Below are 15,278 nucleotides of genomic sequence, written 5' to 3'. Positions count from 1 at the left end.
ATATAAAAAATAAATAAATAATAAATTAATTAATAATAATAATAAATATATTATATATATATTATATATATACATATATATATTTATATTATTATGTATATATTATATATATGATATATATATATATTATATATATATGATATTATATATTATTATAAGATATATATTATATATAATATGAAATGTACTATATATTATATGATACATATATATAGGCTGGATAGCCTGGAAAATGGTTATCAACAATACTATTCCGAATGACTAGCAGCTTTCACTACAAACCAGGCACTATGCATTGTATAAATCTAAACTTCTATAACAATCACTACAGTTAGGCCAAATCAACTACCGCAAACCTCGAATTGAAGCCCTGGGCTTTTTTTTGCTGCTAACTTTGGATGGGCATGTTTTCGAGATGGCCTTCTATTCGAAATGGGCTCCTTTTCAAGCCTACTTTTGCAAAGTAAAGAGGGGGGCTTCTTTTCAAAATGAATGCTGTAAATTTTGTGAATTTGTATTATTAAACAATAAGTAAATCCACTCCCACATCAAAATGTACCATGAAGTGTATTTAACTGGCATTAACTCACCTAAAATACTGAATAAACCAAGCTTGTTTTTAATTTATTTTGTTTTTTGAAATTCACGTACAGTGTATGTACTATCTTGAAAAGAAGCCTATGCTACCTTAAAAAGAGGCCCCGAGATGGGCTTCTTTTTGAGGCTAATTTTGCAAACTAAAAAGGGGGACTTCAATTCGAGATGGGCTTTATCTTGAGATTAAGCCCACTGGGCTTCAATTCAAGGTTTTACGGTATGAAATAAAATGTTAAATAATCATGATTTTATCACTGCTTTTATCAATCAATTAACAGTTAATACACTGGTAATTTACTTTGATATCTAAAAATTCTTAAGCTTACCTGCAACAATGACTATTACCGACTCTGTTGTAGATCCAATGCTATTATTAGCAATCACTGTTATATTATACTCTGTGCCAAATTCCTTTGATACCGTAAATGTGAATGTTGCTTCGTTGCTATCTAAGTCAGTAACATTAGGAACACTGCTCCACTGATAATCGATATCTGTAGGATTAGCTACACATTTTGGTGCAATAGTAACGTTTTCACCAGGATTAGCGAACTTGTAATCAGTGCAAGGACATTCAGGTAGATCTAACAGAAGAGATTTATATTTTACAAAGGTTTATCATTAGATAAAAATTTTATTTTTTTAGTAATCAATAAAACTACCAGTACCAAGTCTTGTAAATCATTAAACATATAACAATTTTAAACTAGATTTGAACTCGTCACAAGGACGAGTTAGGTGATCCACTTATCCGGCTAAAAAAGCAAAAAAAAAAAAAAAAAATGTACCCCACCAAGTTTTGAACTGGTTTGTTTGTTTGTTTGTTTATTCAAATTTTTAACACATCATAGAACACAATTTCAAATTTAAGAGACGTGATTATACGAATATTATAATATGAATACTTATACCAGAGCCTTGCAGGCGTCAATGTTCCTATGCATGATACATGACTAAAAGAACAAGATTATAATTGGAAACTTACAAGTTAGAACCAAATTCCTATACAAAATTTTCAATTCCTTACCATATTTTTGAGAAATATTCAAGTATGAAATCCTGTATGTTGAAAACAATTGGATTTGTTAAAGGAAAACCCATACAAATTTTGACTAAGAATACTTACACTGTACATCCAGCGTTCTACTGTCACTTGTTTCAGTGCCAGCACTGTTACTGGCCCTGCACACATAACTGCCATTGTTAACACGACTCACTGATTGAATCATGAATGTAGATGAAGCCCATGATTGCTGTACTTCACCATCCCTTAAAAATGTGTACGTTGGTGATGGATTAGCATTTGCAATACATGACATCTCAACTGTATCTCCTTCCATCACAGGTGTATCGAAGGATATTAATACAGGCTTGTCTAAATCTGAGATTTCAAATAGAAAATCCAATATGTAAACATTGTTATAAAATCAGTAGGAATTTTGAAAACTTTAAAATCAATCAGCTTTACAGATATTATCAAATATAAACAAAATATGATCTGGGCTCACTCTAATTTTTTTTTTGTTTAGCCAATTGAAGTCAACAATTTTTTTTAGCCAATTAAATCTGTCTTTAGCCAAAATTTAAAGAAAACTTTTTAAAAAATCATTAGCCGAAACTTGCTGACAGGACATGGGGTCCAACATGTTTGACCGTGAAGTCGGAACCAAGGGGCCGACTAGAGTCCTGGGGGATCCAAAGACGTACAATGGGGGGAGGGGGGGTGGAATGGAGTGGGGTTGTGGCGATCGAGACAACACTACTCTAGGAGGTCCTACAGTACTTTTTGTTTTCCAAACTCCTAAAAATAAACTTTTTGGGAGAATCAATTTTTTTTCCTTTTTTTACTTTCTAAAAAGGGGAGGGGCGGTTTCCTCCTAAATCCACCCCTGCCTCAATGAGGGTAACAGAAAATATGTCTGGCAGGTTCAGGGCGGGGGGAGGGATTGGTAACGTCAGGCTGGGTAACGTTATTTGATAGGCAAACAAATTAATATTTTTAGCACACCAATGAGGTACTTTGAATGTTTGCCGAATATATAGGCCTAGCACAAAAGTTGAAAAACATAGACAGTATTTTCCTTTAAGTTTTGAACTATATCGAAGGTGGGGAGCTAGCGGTAGTTTACTTGATTAGAGTAAATTCTAAACTAGCTTGGGGCCAAAGTACACGATCTAGGCCCTATGCTAGTCTAGCCTTGCTTGCTCTAACTCAAGTATGTATACGGTGTAACAAAGCGACCCACGTGGTACATTCTTAAATTATTACAATCATTATTTAAATGTATTTTACGTATTAGACGGTAACACGAAATCACTGATTAAATTATTATTGATATTAGGATATGCCCTTTCTACCACCATCACATCGCATCGGCCCTCGTGTTTTACTTCTGTAGAAAAATGCAAGCTAGTGGTACTTTCATATTAGTCTACATCATACAGCCACTGTCTTGCATCTACCTTGTTAAAATAACAATTAAAAACCTGCAAGACACGCAATGACATTTGCAGCAAGACTACTCATACAACATGGTAAAAATAACCGTTGCATGGAGTTAGCAATAAATGGAGCTCAAATCAAAAAATCAATGTATTTTAGTAAGTAACTTTTTTGATTTTAGGCCTTCGGCAAAATGGCTAAAGCTGTTGATTTTTTCACTCAGGGCGACTTGGCAATCGGTTAGTGTGAGCCCAGATGATAAGGTCAAAAAAGAATAGAAGCTAGCATGAAATGCATTAGTATCATATTCAAGGTCCACTGATGACATCTTTCAGAGAAGGTACTCATAACAAAATTGACAGTAGAATAGACTTACTCTACTGGATTCACAAGGAAGAAAATTTCATAATTGTACTATGTATGTAATTTTACAACAATAAAGATATAGATCTATCTGTACGTCAAAGTCTGATGCTCTCATAAAGAGTATGAATTTTCCTAATTAGAGAGATGATTTAAACCCTGACACCTTGTATCTCTTTGGATAATCTCCGCATTTAAACATTGTTATTCAAGTGGCGTATTCATTGAACAAGGAAAAATAAAAATGTGAGACTTCATAATCTAAAAAGGTTTTGTTTTACTAAAATATTTTACATTTAATTAATCGAGCAATCAATGTTGACTTACATATAACACTCAGTATGGCGTCATCAAATGCAGTTGGAGGAGGATCGTCAACTATATTTACACTACATCGATATGTGCCATTGTCGCTTCGGCTGGTGTTAGCAATCACTAGTGTCATGCCTCCTTCAACACTAAATCTGTCGACGTATGGAGGCTGTACTAATGTAAGTTGACCTTGAGATTGTGCTATTTGATCAGTTACTCCATTGGTGACATTATACCAGGTTACTGTAGAAATACCTACACTACTTGAAATACTTCGCGTCATGTTGCACATTATTCTGGTTTCATTGCCTTCAGCTACACTTACAATGTCATCAACAGTTACAATCACAGCAGAGCATTTGCTGAAAAAAACTAATAAACAGTAATATTCATAATAATAAGTTGCATTTAATCATAAAAGTAATAAGTAATATATAAAAATTCACTTTATTCTCGAATTGGAACTCAAAGTTACAAATTTTAGCCAAAGCAACATGCGAAGTAATAAAAGAGGAATATCAAAAAGGTTATCACTAATGCTACATTTTCATTTTTTTTATAAACCCCGAACTTTGCAGTCCTAAATTTCTGACCTTTGACCCCAGGTACCTTTAACATATTGTAGATGCCTTTTTTTTTTCGTTTACCCTTATACTTAGCGCTAACCTGATGATGTGATGATTTCCTATTAACAAACTTCATATTTCCAAGTCAAAAAATGTATTTTCTCATGCATTTTATAGCTGTAGTATCGGTTGGATTGCGACCTATCCCAAAAACTTGGATTAAAAACAATGAAGTTTATTAGAGAGTTTACCAGACGTATCCATTTAAACGTCCATTTTACGTACCTCTTGGTACCATGGGGTAAATGCATTTGTAAATTGAAATATTTGTAAACTATATCGAGTGTTAGTTCCACTACCTAGGATTAGCTTTCCTCTGCCATTGCACATCGATATGCTGTTGACAGAGGCCAGGCCTAGAACAAACCGACAGTGCACAGCGTGGACAAGTTACTTATCGCGTGTGTATGCAACTTTTGGTGAGCTCCTTCTTATTAATACATGATTACTGTTTTAAGATACTCTACCAACTGGGCTTTGAAAACAAGTGGTACACAAGTTCAAATCCTGATGGAAAGATACATTTTTCTTAAAAAATCATTATCATTACCATCTTTACCTTTATTTATCACCAACTGAGGTGTTCACCATACAAAAGTTACTATCATGTACTTAAAACAATAGGCCAGACACCATGATATCATAATAAAATGAATTTACTGATCAATGCAGAAAAAACACAAAATAAACAAAATTATCTTACCTGTAATACTTATGATGAAATACCAAGTTAATTTTATTGCCATTATAAGTCACTGTCAATTTTTTTCTAATAAAACCTGTAAAATTAAAAAAATATATATTTTTAGTACACAAATCGTAGACAAATTTAGCAGCACACAACCCCCATTCTTTATTGTGTATTTAACAGTTATTCACTGCCAGTGACAAACTTAACCCATCTATTAGCACATACCCAACTTTAGCACATAAATGAACTCCTCATTCATTGGCAAAGTCTAGCACAAAAAAATTAATTTTAAACAATTCAAATGTACAGTGAATGTGCAATATGCCTATATTGAAGTAAACAATACAAAAATCAGAACAAAAAAATGTACATTCCTTGTCTACTAGATGCAGGGTTCCCGGAACACCGCCCTCAGCGGCGAATGCGAAGCACAACTCAGGGTCAAAAGTGGAACGTGAAATTTGGATATGGTTTTGTAGTCAGATTTGCGAGAAAAACTTCAGCTACCCGTATTTCTCGACTCAGACGTCAGTAGGAGCTGTAATTTGTATGGCAAGGAGATTGAACAATCCTTCATTCATATTAAGGGAATTTACACCCAAAAAATTTGTAGTTATTAATATTTTGGTTATAATAGAAAATATTCATTTTTGGTGACGTCACACTCACATTAGTTAGCATGCATACGTCATAAGCTAGACACGTCACTTTTTCCTGGTAAGGCAAACTTTCCCGTCGTGCTTTTTTCATGGATAAACAAACACCACTGCTTTGCACATGGATGCCTTGCGCAAGCCAGGGCTACAAGAGCCGCATTGTTTGCATTGTATAATACTTAAATAAGGTACCTCTGCAAATGAATCATTCTTAGTTATTTTCTTTTTCTTATTTTAATTCATTTCTTCCGAAAGTGTACTTTCTATCACATATAATTCCACTGTCTTAGTTAGGCCTAGGCCTAGTCTTATGCCTCATCGTACCCCGCTACACAGTACATCAGGAGCCCCTCCCCCATACAGTACAGACGTTTGCTAGGTAACAATGTGATTGCACCTTCCTTCCCAGGTGTTCATGTAACATTGACATAATTGTTAGCTAACCAGTTGTGTGTACTTCTTTGTGAAAATGAGTACTGCGGCGTACTCATTTTCACAAAGCATTTGCATCCCCTCTTGGAAGGAGGGATTCGAAATAATTGTCTCTGGCATATCTTCGCTAATTAAATTAATCACCGTAATTTAGCTTACACTTATGAATTTATTTTGATATATGATTGATGTAAAGCTTTAAAATAAGTATATACAAAACATCTTGCTTAAAGGAAAATTTGTTGACAATAACATTATCTATATAAGATCGATGTGAAGTTTTAAAATAAGTATACATAACATCTGGCTTAAAGGAAAATTTGTTAACAATAACATTATCTATATAAGATCGATGTGAAGTTTTAAAATAAGTATACAAAACATTTTGCTTATTAAAGGAAAATTCGTTAACAATAACATGATCGATATATGATCTATGTGAAGCTTTAAAATTAAAGTATACAAAACATCTTGCTTAAAGGAAAAGTTTGTTGTCTCCCAAAAAATCGTTAACAAGACTGTGGTCGTTAAAAGGATGAGTCTTATACTGTACCAATTCTTGACAATGATGTCATTGTAGGGAAGAGTTGTGTTAAAGTGCCCTACGATCATAACAGGGTAGTTCGATAGATCATTGAGTAGAGACTGGAGAACATCAATGGTTTCAACATAAGCCTAAATTTGTTCGGCAGATCAGTCAAAGTGAGGAAAATAAACACCACATATGGTAGAGACGCTTTTACTATGAAAATGAAATGAAATGAAAAATTATCCATATTTGCAAGCTTACAGTATATGCACAAGTACCAAAGATCAAAGTATTCTTAACCTACTGATCAAAGCTAAATATTTTCTAATACTTAAACATTATTGACATTTCGCAAAATTGGTCTATACTATTGTTTAAAGAAGCGTTTGCTATACGTAGGCTACACCCATTGCTTAACAATGGGCTGAAAGCTTCAAAGGAGCTTTCTTTGTTTTAGTAGGTAGCTTTGATCAGTAGGGTAAGAATGCTTTGATCTTTTAAAGTTTATTCATAACTATGTCACCTACTAGGGGTAATGTTTTGATTGGTCAAACACTTTTGGTACTTGTGCATATAAACTTGCAATTATGGATAATTTTTCATTGCTGATTATGACATAATTAATGTCGAAATATTGAATCCCAACACTTGGAGTATGTATTATTCTATCTTATCTGAGATTAATCAGTGGACCTTTCGGTTTTATACTAAGCTATGTAGTTACGACCTGCATGTTCATAAACATCTTACCAGTTACTGTGCCTTTGTTGGTAACTGACGTTCTGTTTACCGTTAGATATGTGATCCAGTGTGATGCTGATCGAAACATGGTTTCTTGGATAAATTTGCGTATCAGAATACCATTTGGCCAAATCAATCTATCATAAAGCTTGTCTTTATCCATCATCCACAATAATACAGAAAGACACTAGGACGAACCCTGCTTTTATGTGAAAGCGTGTCAAAGACACTGTTTATTCCAATATCATGTAGATGTTGTCGTAATTCAGATTCCGTTGTATCCTGGTGGAATCTGCCAGCAAATACATGGTGATGTGACTGTTCATATGATTATTTTCCTATCAGGTAGCCATTGTCTGGAATAACCTAAACGTCAATGTGGGAATGGCCCCAAATGTTTATACTTTTAAAAAACTATTAACAAATAATTGAAAGTTTCTTGCATAAAATAATATATTTTGTTTTGGTTTCTTTTTATTTCTTTATTTCTGTTTTTGCTTTTTTTTTGTCTTGTAATTGTTTTTGTTAAATTTTGTTAATATTTACTTTAAAAATGGCCTTGTGAAAAACATTTAATTTTGTGATCAAGTTTTCCGTTTTTAAATAAAGTCATTATTATTATTATTATTAAATCTTTCTGCGCAATTTCTGTCTATCTTTGTTTTAAAGTCTGAAATCTGAAAATTCTCGACCCAAAATTTCAAAAGCAGTGTCGTCTTCAAGAGTAGTTTGGATGTAACTTTTAAGAGGATGAACGCTTACGATCTCGTCAACAATTGGTGTACCAATTAAAGATTCCCTTTTTGACTGGTTGACGGGTCGAGTTCCGTACTGATATCCGGATGGGTTTTGTGATTAATTGCACAGCTGGTAAAATGATTTGCAGACTTTTTCGATTTAGTGTCCTGTACATTGAGTTGAGTGGAGTTTTCCAGAACCAGAATTTGATTCCGAAGGGAGTGAATCTCACCCTGCAGGTTTTAACAGTTTGGTAAGGGACTGCATGTTTTGATTTAAAAACTGTACAAATTTCAATGAGATCACCAGTGTTTGTCAAGGGCAAGTCAGACTGTTTAACAGGGTCATTTAAAACACCATTGCATTGTTTGAAGACTTAATAGCCAGACGTACATCAACGAGTTTGTTAACAAGGCTATTTCCCAGCACATAAATATCCTCAGCCAGGAGGGGCATTTTCCTCCTTGAGTAAAATTATTCCATCCAATTCAGCGAAACATTTTGCGAGTTCCGGGTGTAAAGCAAAATCCTTGGCGACTGACCGTTTTTTTCCGCCTGGTTTGAGATGAAGTCCACAATTTCTGTTTTATCATATTAGTAAATTTGCTGGAGCTTTCCAATGTATTGCACCACAAAGCTCAGATAATCAAATGCAGATTGGCTTGCATTGTCCTTTTAAGGCATGGTAAATCAGATGCATGTAAATGTGAAATCGAATGTATGCAAATGAGCCAATCTTGCCATAAGTTGAAAATTCCACCTTCAGGTGAAGATGCAAATAAGATTTACACAGATGAGCTACCCTAGCCAAGAAGGTAACAAAGAGAGAGTGTTTCTCACCAACTGACAATGAAATGTCTTTCGTCATTGTTAGCCTGGCCTAGCCTAGTTGATTTGTATGCTAAGTTAGTTCATTTTCTGCCAAGAACTCGGTGACCGAAGTGACAAAATTCTTATGAAAGATGCTTTCTTCGAAAGTATATATAATAATGTTTTTATGATGATAATAGTGTAAGTATTGTGTATATCATACAATGCACTGACAGTGAGTACTGTGTATATCATACCAGTGTCATTAGGTTGTGCGCTCATTATCAAGTTTAAATACTTGCTAAAATACATGGTTTTTTTCATTTGATTTTTCGCCAAATCCATGTAACGTTTATTTCTGTTGTTGTATGAGTATTCTTGCTGCAAACGTCACTTCATGCCTCGCAAGTTATATTTATTTCTAATTGTTATTTTAACGTGGTACATGCAGGGCAGTGGCTGTATAACGTAGGTGGTTGATATATGCATAACAAAAGTCCAAAACACGAATGACTTCATCTATGAATTTGGGTGGCGTTTCTTAAGCCAAACGGCATGCATACAAATTCAAAAAGTCCAAAGTTGCTGGTATAGGAAATTGTCGGAAGGTATCAACTTTACTAAGATAAGAGAGTATTTATTTGGTACAAGTCAGAGTGCTTGACAATGCCACCCCACCGTGTGTTGAAAGTACTGATAATATTAAATATGCCTATTACATAGTGAGAGTTATGTATTAGTATTAGTATTAGTATTTAGATACGGTATTCATAGAAAACTATATCATAGCGTTTACAGAGTTGAATAATGATTTGAAGCAATAAGCTCAAGTTAATTTTGAAAAAAGATATGTTTTCAGTAGTTTTTTTAAAAGATTCAACATTATTTGTTGTTTTAATAACTGTAGGGAGTTTATTCCATTCTATGGCCGCTGTTACACTAAAGGAACGATCACCTGATCTGCTATGAACTAAGGGGCATGAAAGGCGAAAAGGGTCTGATTCAGAGCGAAGATTTGGTCGTAATGTATGATGAACTTTTAAACAACTACTGAAGTATATTGGTGCTTGATCATTGAAAAATTTAAACACAAATAAAAGAATTTTAAATAAAATGCGTTCTTAGGTCTCACTAGCAATGAGCAACAAAAACGGTTCATAAATGAAGTCATTCATGTTTTGCTTCCCTTAAGTTTGGTGATGGGCGCTCCAACGGTTCCTGAACAATGAGCAATACCGAATTGGCGACTCCAGCTATTACTGGTCACGTGACATAATAGTGGGTACTAAATGTAAACATACACATCGTCAACCACAGTGCGCTCATTGAACACAGTATTGAGAGAGTTAAGATGTTTTTTGACAGCGACCCAAAGTAAAGTAAGGCAGTAGGCCTATGTTTCTTTTTAAATAGTGATTTATAATTACTTTGGCAATCTCCGTGCATTTTATTTAGGCTCTGGAATGCTGCTAGTGTACGGCAGGTTACATACTGTACAGGTAGGCCTATAGGCCCACGCTGCACTGTGAGTGTTAAGCCTTGACCACAGCCCGGAGCAAGGAGGGAGTTGTTATGCCTCGAATATATCTCTGTAGTCGAGTACTGTAGGTAATAAAGTACAAAATAACCCTTAACAGTACTGATTGCTTAACCAAACTTGTGAAACAGGCTGGTGATAATAGGCCTGGTGGTATGGTACATGCCAGTACGTAATAATAAGTATGTCATGTCATATATTGATCATTACCGTAACTACAAATATCCTATGATTTAACTTTGGATTTAAAATAACTGTAATTTGAATACTCTTGCAACGAATGATGAGATTCGTTTTATTCTTTTTTAATGCTGTGATAGCATTTGCCATGAATAATATTCTTGACTCACAGTAGGCAGGTCTAAAAATTACCTCAGCCGGTGACGAGTCCACTGGAGCAATAAGCACGTCGTGAAGGTACCGTACCTTGACGAGGGCATGGAGCAGGAAAGGAGTTGTTACTGTATGTCTTGACTATATATATATCAACTATATATATGTCGACTAGGTAATAAAGTAGAAAATACAGGGTTCGTACGTTTTTAAACAAGCAAATTTCCAGGACAATTCCAGGACATTCAAGTTCTAATTTTCCTACTTTCAAGGACACAATATATAGCTTACAGTAAAATATCAGCAATTTTACAACTGATTATAAAACATATATGCTGTACTACTTTTAAATGCATGTTAGTTGAGTGTATATTAAGTTTTATCAAACTCTAATTCGGAGGCGATGGACCTGTTTCTTTTTCTCATGCTCATGAGAAATTAAGTTTTTCACACACGTGTAAAATTTGATTGTAAGCAAAGGAATTCCCACGAGTATGGGGAAGTACCGGTAAAATAAGGCAGGGGTGATGCCTACAGTGCAGTAGAATTCTCCACTCGGCAACATAAATGTGCGTGTACAACAATGGTCTTATCTTTGCTTATTACGTGACAGTTTCTTTTGTCACGTAATGCGCGTCCGAATAACTCGGTTCTTTTGTGCCGCCGCGGGGTAGGTTACCGCCTGTCGAGGGTTGTTGTTCCGCGAACAGCTGTGGCGAAGTCGACATGTACAGTAAAACAATATAGCCTTCGATGGGTGTACGTTGCGGAGACGTTAATGCATCTCATTTCATATATATTTAGGTGTTTATAAATTTTGTATAAACGAATAATGTAATACATTATTAATTAATTTAATGGTTATGCTCTATTCTCAACACATCATTATATTATTGTATTATTTATTATTATTCGTTACTCTTGGGCATAACATTATTATTGGTGATCCGCATCTAGTGCGGATCACCTCTTGTTATTGTCAGAATCATCATCATCATCTTTTTTTTCTTTCTCCCCATTTCTGTTCGCACGATATCTCAAAATTGCTACGAGTTACGCATACGGTCGCTTAATCGATCATTTTGGCTTCACCTGGAATAGTCACGGTAAAGTTTTCAAGGTGACCAGTTATGCGTAACGTCAGCTACGCGTAATTTTGCGTTTTTACATTATCGATCATATCAGCCTAACTAATTGCCATTTCGAAATCGTAATAAGTGAGCATTAACTTCGGGTTAATGTTGAATGTACTGTACCTGAATTTTACATGTGCGCTTCATTACGCACGCGTACGTCAAAATTTTAAAATGCTCGAAATCACTTTTTGACTACATTAGAGCACGTTTCAGGCCAATTTAGGCATTTCTAAATTTTTTCAAATTTTCCACTACGCGCGCGCATTTTTACGCACGCAGCACGTACGGAAGCTAGACATTACGTTTTTCCACATAGTTTGTTCCTGACATTGTTTTCACAAATTTCCATTCTTTTCGGTCACCTTATGGCCAACAGGTATCTTTGCGCGAATTTGTGCCGATATACAGTGGAAGTATGCTAATATCAGGCCTATTTTTAATCAGTTATAGCTCCTTAGGATGAAAGGGGACCCCCATTTTTTTTTACATATTCTGAAAGCACATGAGTTGTAGATGACTTTATAGATCATAATGGCTGATCGGACATTGTGACGTCATCATATTGCCATTTGAATTAGGAAAAACTGAATTTATATTTATGACGTCATTATTTTTATACTCGTTTGAACGTATCTCGCTTATTCTTGATTGATCGTCTCCCACCTATGAGTATGTTAAAGCTGAGACAATTATTTGGCGGAAGTTTATTTATTTTTATTTTGATGATCATGGTCAAAAAGAATGAATTTTTAGAGCCCTTTTATCTCTTTTTCTTAAAAGATGTAAAAAATATCAGACGCTATCAGATTGATATAGTACATTATAAATGGAAAATTTGTGTAGCATTACCAACCAACAGGTGTTTTTAAATTACTCTTTACAAGGATCAATTTCTCGTGCCATTACCGTCCACGAGCACGTCGTGACGTGCATGTACGGTAGAATTAGGAAATTCTCAATATCACTTTTCAGAAGAGGGCGGCAGACTGTATTTCGACGCTATCAGACTGATAGAAGGTTAAATTCTTGTGCCATTACCATCCACGAGCACATCCTGACGTGCATGTACGGTAAAATTTGGGAATTCTCAACACTTTACAGATAATTTAAATCAGGATTCAGGTCATTTTCAGCATCCCAAAACTTTCCATAATTTACGCACCGTACGCTCATTTCCACGCGCACTGCACGTACTAAAGCTGGTAATTTCGTTTTGTTACATGTTTTGGGTTCCTGACACTGTATTCATAAACAGGGGCCACATTTATCAAACTAGAATTCAGCTTAAATTCGTCTTAAGTACATTTTTTGCTTAAGTCAAATTTATCAATATTGCTTAGCTTAAAAATTTCTTAAAATTAGAAAATTGTACGTGGGCACCATCTAAGATGATTTTTAAGCCAAGATTTTGCTATGATTGGGTAATAAATCAGCTTAAGAGATATTTTTAGGGACATCTTAACTTTTTTGACTCAAGACATTTGCTAAGCTGAGATTAATAAATCCCGGGCCACAAGTAAACTTTTTGTGCCATTACCATGCGCACAGGCCTGAAGACGTCCGCGTAGGCGCGCGTAAATCTTTTCAAATGTTTAAAATTGCACTTTTTTAAGAACTAACTAGAACATATTTTAGGCCATTTTGAGCATTTAAAAACCTTTCAATCCGCACCGCTCACGCTTCCTGAGGGTCAAAATTCGGCGGATCACCAAACTCGTCCTCAGTGACGAGTTCAAATCTAGTTAATAGGTCTATTATTATTAGCCCTTAGTTTTAGGCCTACAACTTTTATAATCTACTCTACAGCAAAATGTTAACGTACGGCACCATCCTACCGGCACTGATCTGCTGCCGACCAGCATTGTTTTTCAATGATTTTGTAAACTTCAGAAACATAATTAACGAAATATCTTGCCCTAAATTCAAGAACTTCTAACAGTAAACGCCCTTTAAACACCGTTCACTAAGAAAATAACTGTGGAAGTACATGTTTCCATGGTTACTTTAATTGTTAATTAACTGCCTTGTGCTGGATAGGGCCAAAACATGGCCATTCGTGCTGAACAATTGTGCATGTCTGGAGAGTGATGAATTACCCAAAGCGAATTAACAGGGCTGAGCATGTGCGACAAGACCTGTTCAACTGATAGAAAGTTTAGTATTTCAGTACTGTACTGTTTATACAGGATAGAAAGCAAATTACACCATAGCAGATGTCAAGAAAGTTAACGATTATGATTATCAATGTCAAATTAAAATTAAATGCAAACATAATTAATATACAAGATTTTTAAAAAAAGCACTGCCTTTACTAAAACAAATGTGAACAACTCCATTCACCGAATCGCACAAGTTTGTCTGAACCAGCCAGTCGGCCATTTTCAGCAATGAGATTCTTTCTGTCTTTGATATTGGCGGCGTACAAAGACTTGACCTGATTCTCTCAAGAGTATTGTGGGAACCTACTTGTGGGAATGTTTCTCATTCAATTTACTGTTACTGGCAAATTGTAGTACTGCAATTAATGGTAAATGATCAAATTTCCAGGACATTCAAGGACAATCTTAAATTTCCAGGACTTTCCAGTACTGGAAAATGCTCATTTGTTTTTCCAGGACATTCAAGGAATTTAAGGACGCGTACGAACCCTGTTGATAACATTCCTGAATTGGCGGCGTACAAAGACTTGACCTGATTTTCTCAAGAGTATTGTGGGAACCTACTTGTGGGAACGTTTCTCATTCAATTTACTGTTACTAGGCGACTTGCACTACTGCGTACGAACCCTGAAAATAACTCTTAACAGAACTGATTGTTCAACCAAACTTGGTCTAGGAAACAGGCTGGTGATAATAGGCCCGGTTGGTATGGTACATCCTAATGCCAGTACGTAATAATAACATTTGTTATGCCATATGATGATCATTATCCCCGGCAGTAACTACAAACATCATATGATTTAATTTTGGAGTTAAAATAACTGTGAAATAATACTCTTGCAACGAATGGGGAGATTCATTTTTTCATTTCATACTGCGATAGCATTTGCCACGAAAATGGACCAATTGGCGGGCAGGCAGAGTTTTTGGGGGCGCGACCTGTTCTGTTTACAACTAGACTGCCGACCAGCAAGTGGCATTGCCCAACGAAGAATATGTGCTTGGAAAAACATAATCAGACCTAAAGAAATGCACGCAAAAACAATATAAAAGTCGCATCAGTTTTATTGGTAAAATAATTAAATTTGCTGAGTAGTACAGCAAAACAACAGGTACAGTACTGTACGTATTATTAAATAATGTGTTGAATTTGCGTAGGCTAGGCAGTCAAAAGA

General features: G+C 35.2%; 1 protein-coding gene and 1 long non-coding RNA gene across 2 annotated transcripts in view; both read right to left on the bottom strand.

The window, feature by feature from the left end:
- Nucleotides 1-3,848, bottom strand: part of LOC117101028 (neurotrimin-like) — a 45,742-nt gene extending 41,894 nt beyond the window's left edge. The window contains exons 1-3 of the mRNA XM_033240893.1: nucleotides 3,731-3,848; nucleotides 1,724-1,978; nucleotides 924-1,181 (exon numbers count right to left, since the gene is read on the bottom strand). Of these exons, the coding sequence (XP_033096784.1) occupies nucleotides 924-1,181; nucleotides 1,724-1,978; nucleotides 3,731-3,848 (631 nt within the window). The remainder of the gene's footprint in view (nucleotides 1-923; nucleotides 1,182-1,723; nucleotides 1,979-3,730) is intronic.
- Nucleotides 3,849-3,909: 61 nt separating this feature from the next.
- LOC117101045 overlaps nucleotides 3,910-15,278 on the bottom strand; it is a 13,755-nt gene continuing 2,386 nt past the window's right edge. The window contains exons 2-3 of the long non-coding RNA XR_004444212.1: nucleotides 5,045-5,120; nucleotides 3,910-4,087 (exon numbers count right to left, since the gene is read on the bottom strand). This is a non-coding gene — a long non-coding RNA (uncharacterized LOC117101045). The remainder of the gene's footprint in view (nucleotides 4,088-5,044; nucleotides 5,121-15,278) is intronic.

This window comes from Anneissia japonica, unplaced genomic scaffold (assembly GCF_011630105.1).
Source record: "Anneissia japonica isolate Jap-2015-1 unplaced genomic scaffold, ASM1163010v1 scaffold1785_len1016330_cov206, whole genome shotgun sequence".
NCBI classification, from domain to species: domain Eukaryota; kingdom Metazoa; phylum Echinodermata; class Crinoidea; order Comatulida; family Comatulidae; genus Anneissia; species Anneissia japonica.
This window is presented reverse-complemented; position numbering and strand designations above follow the sequence as displayed.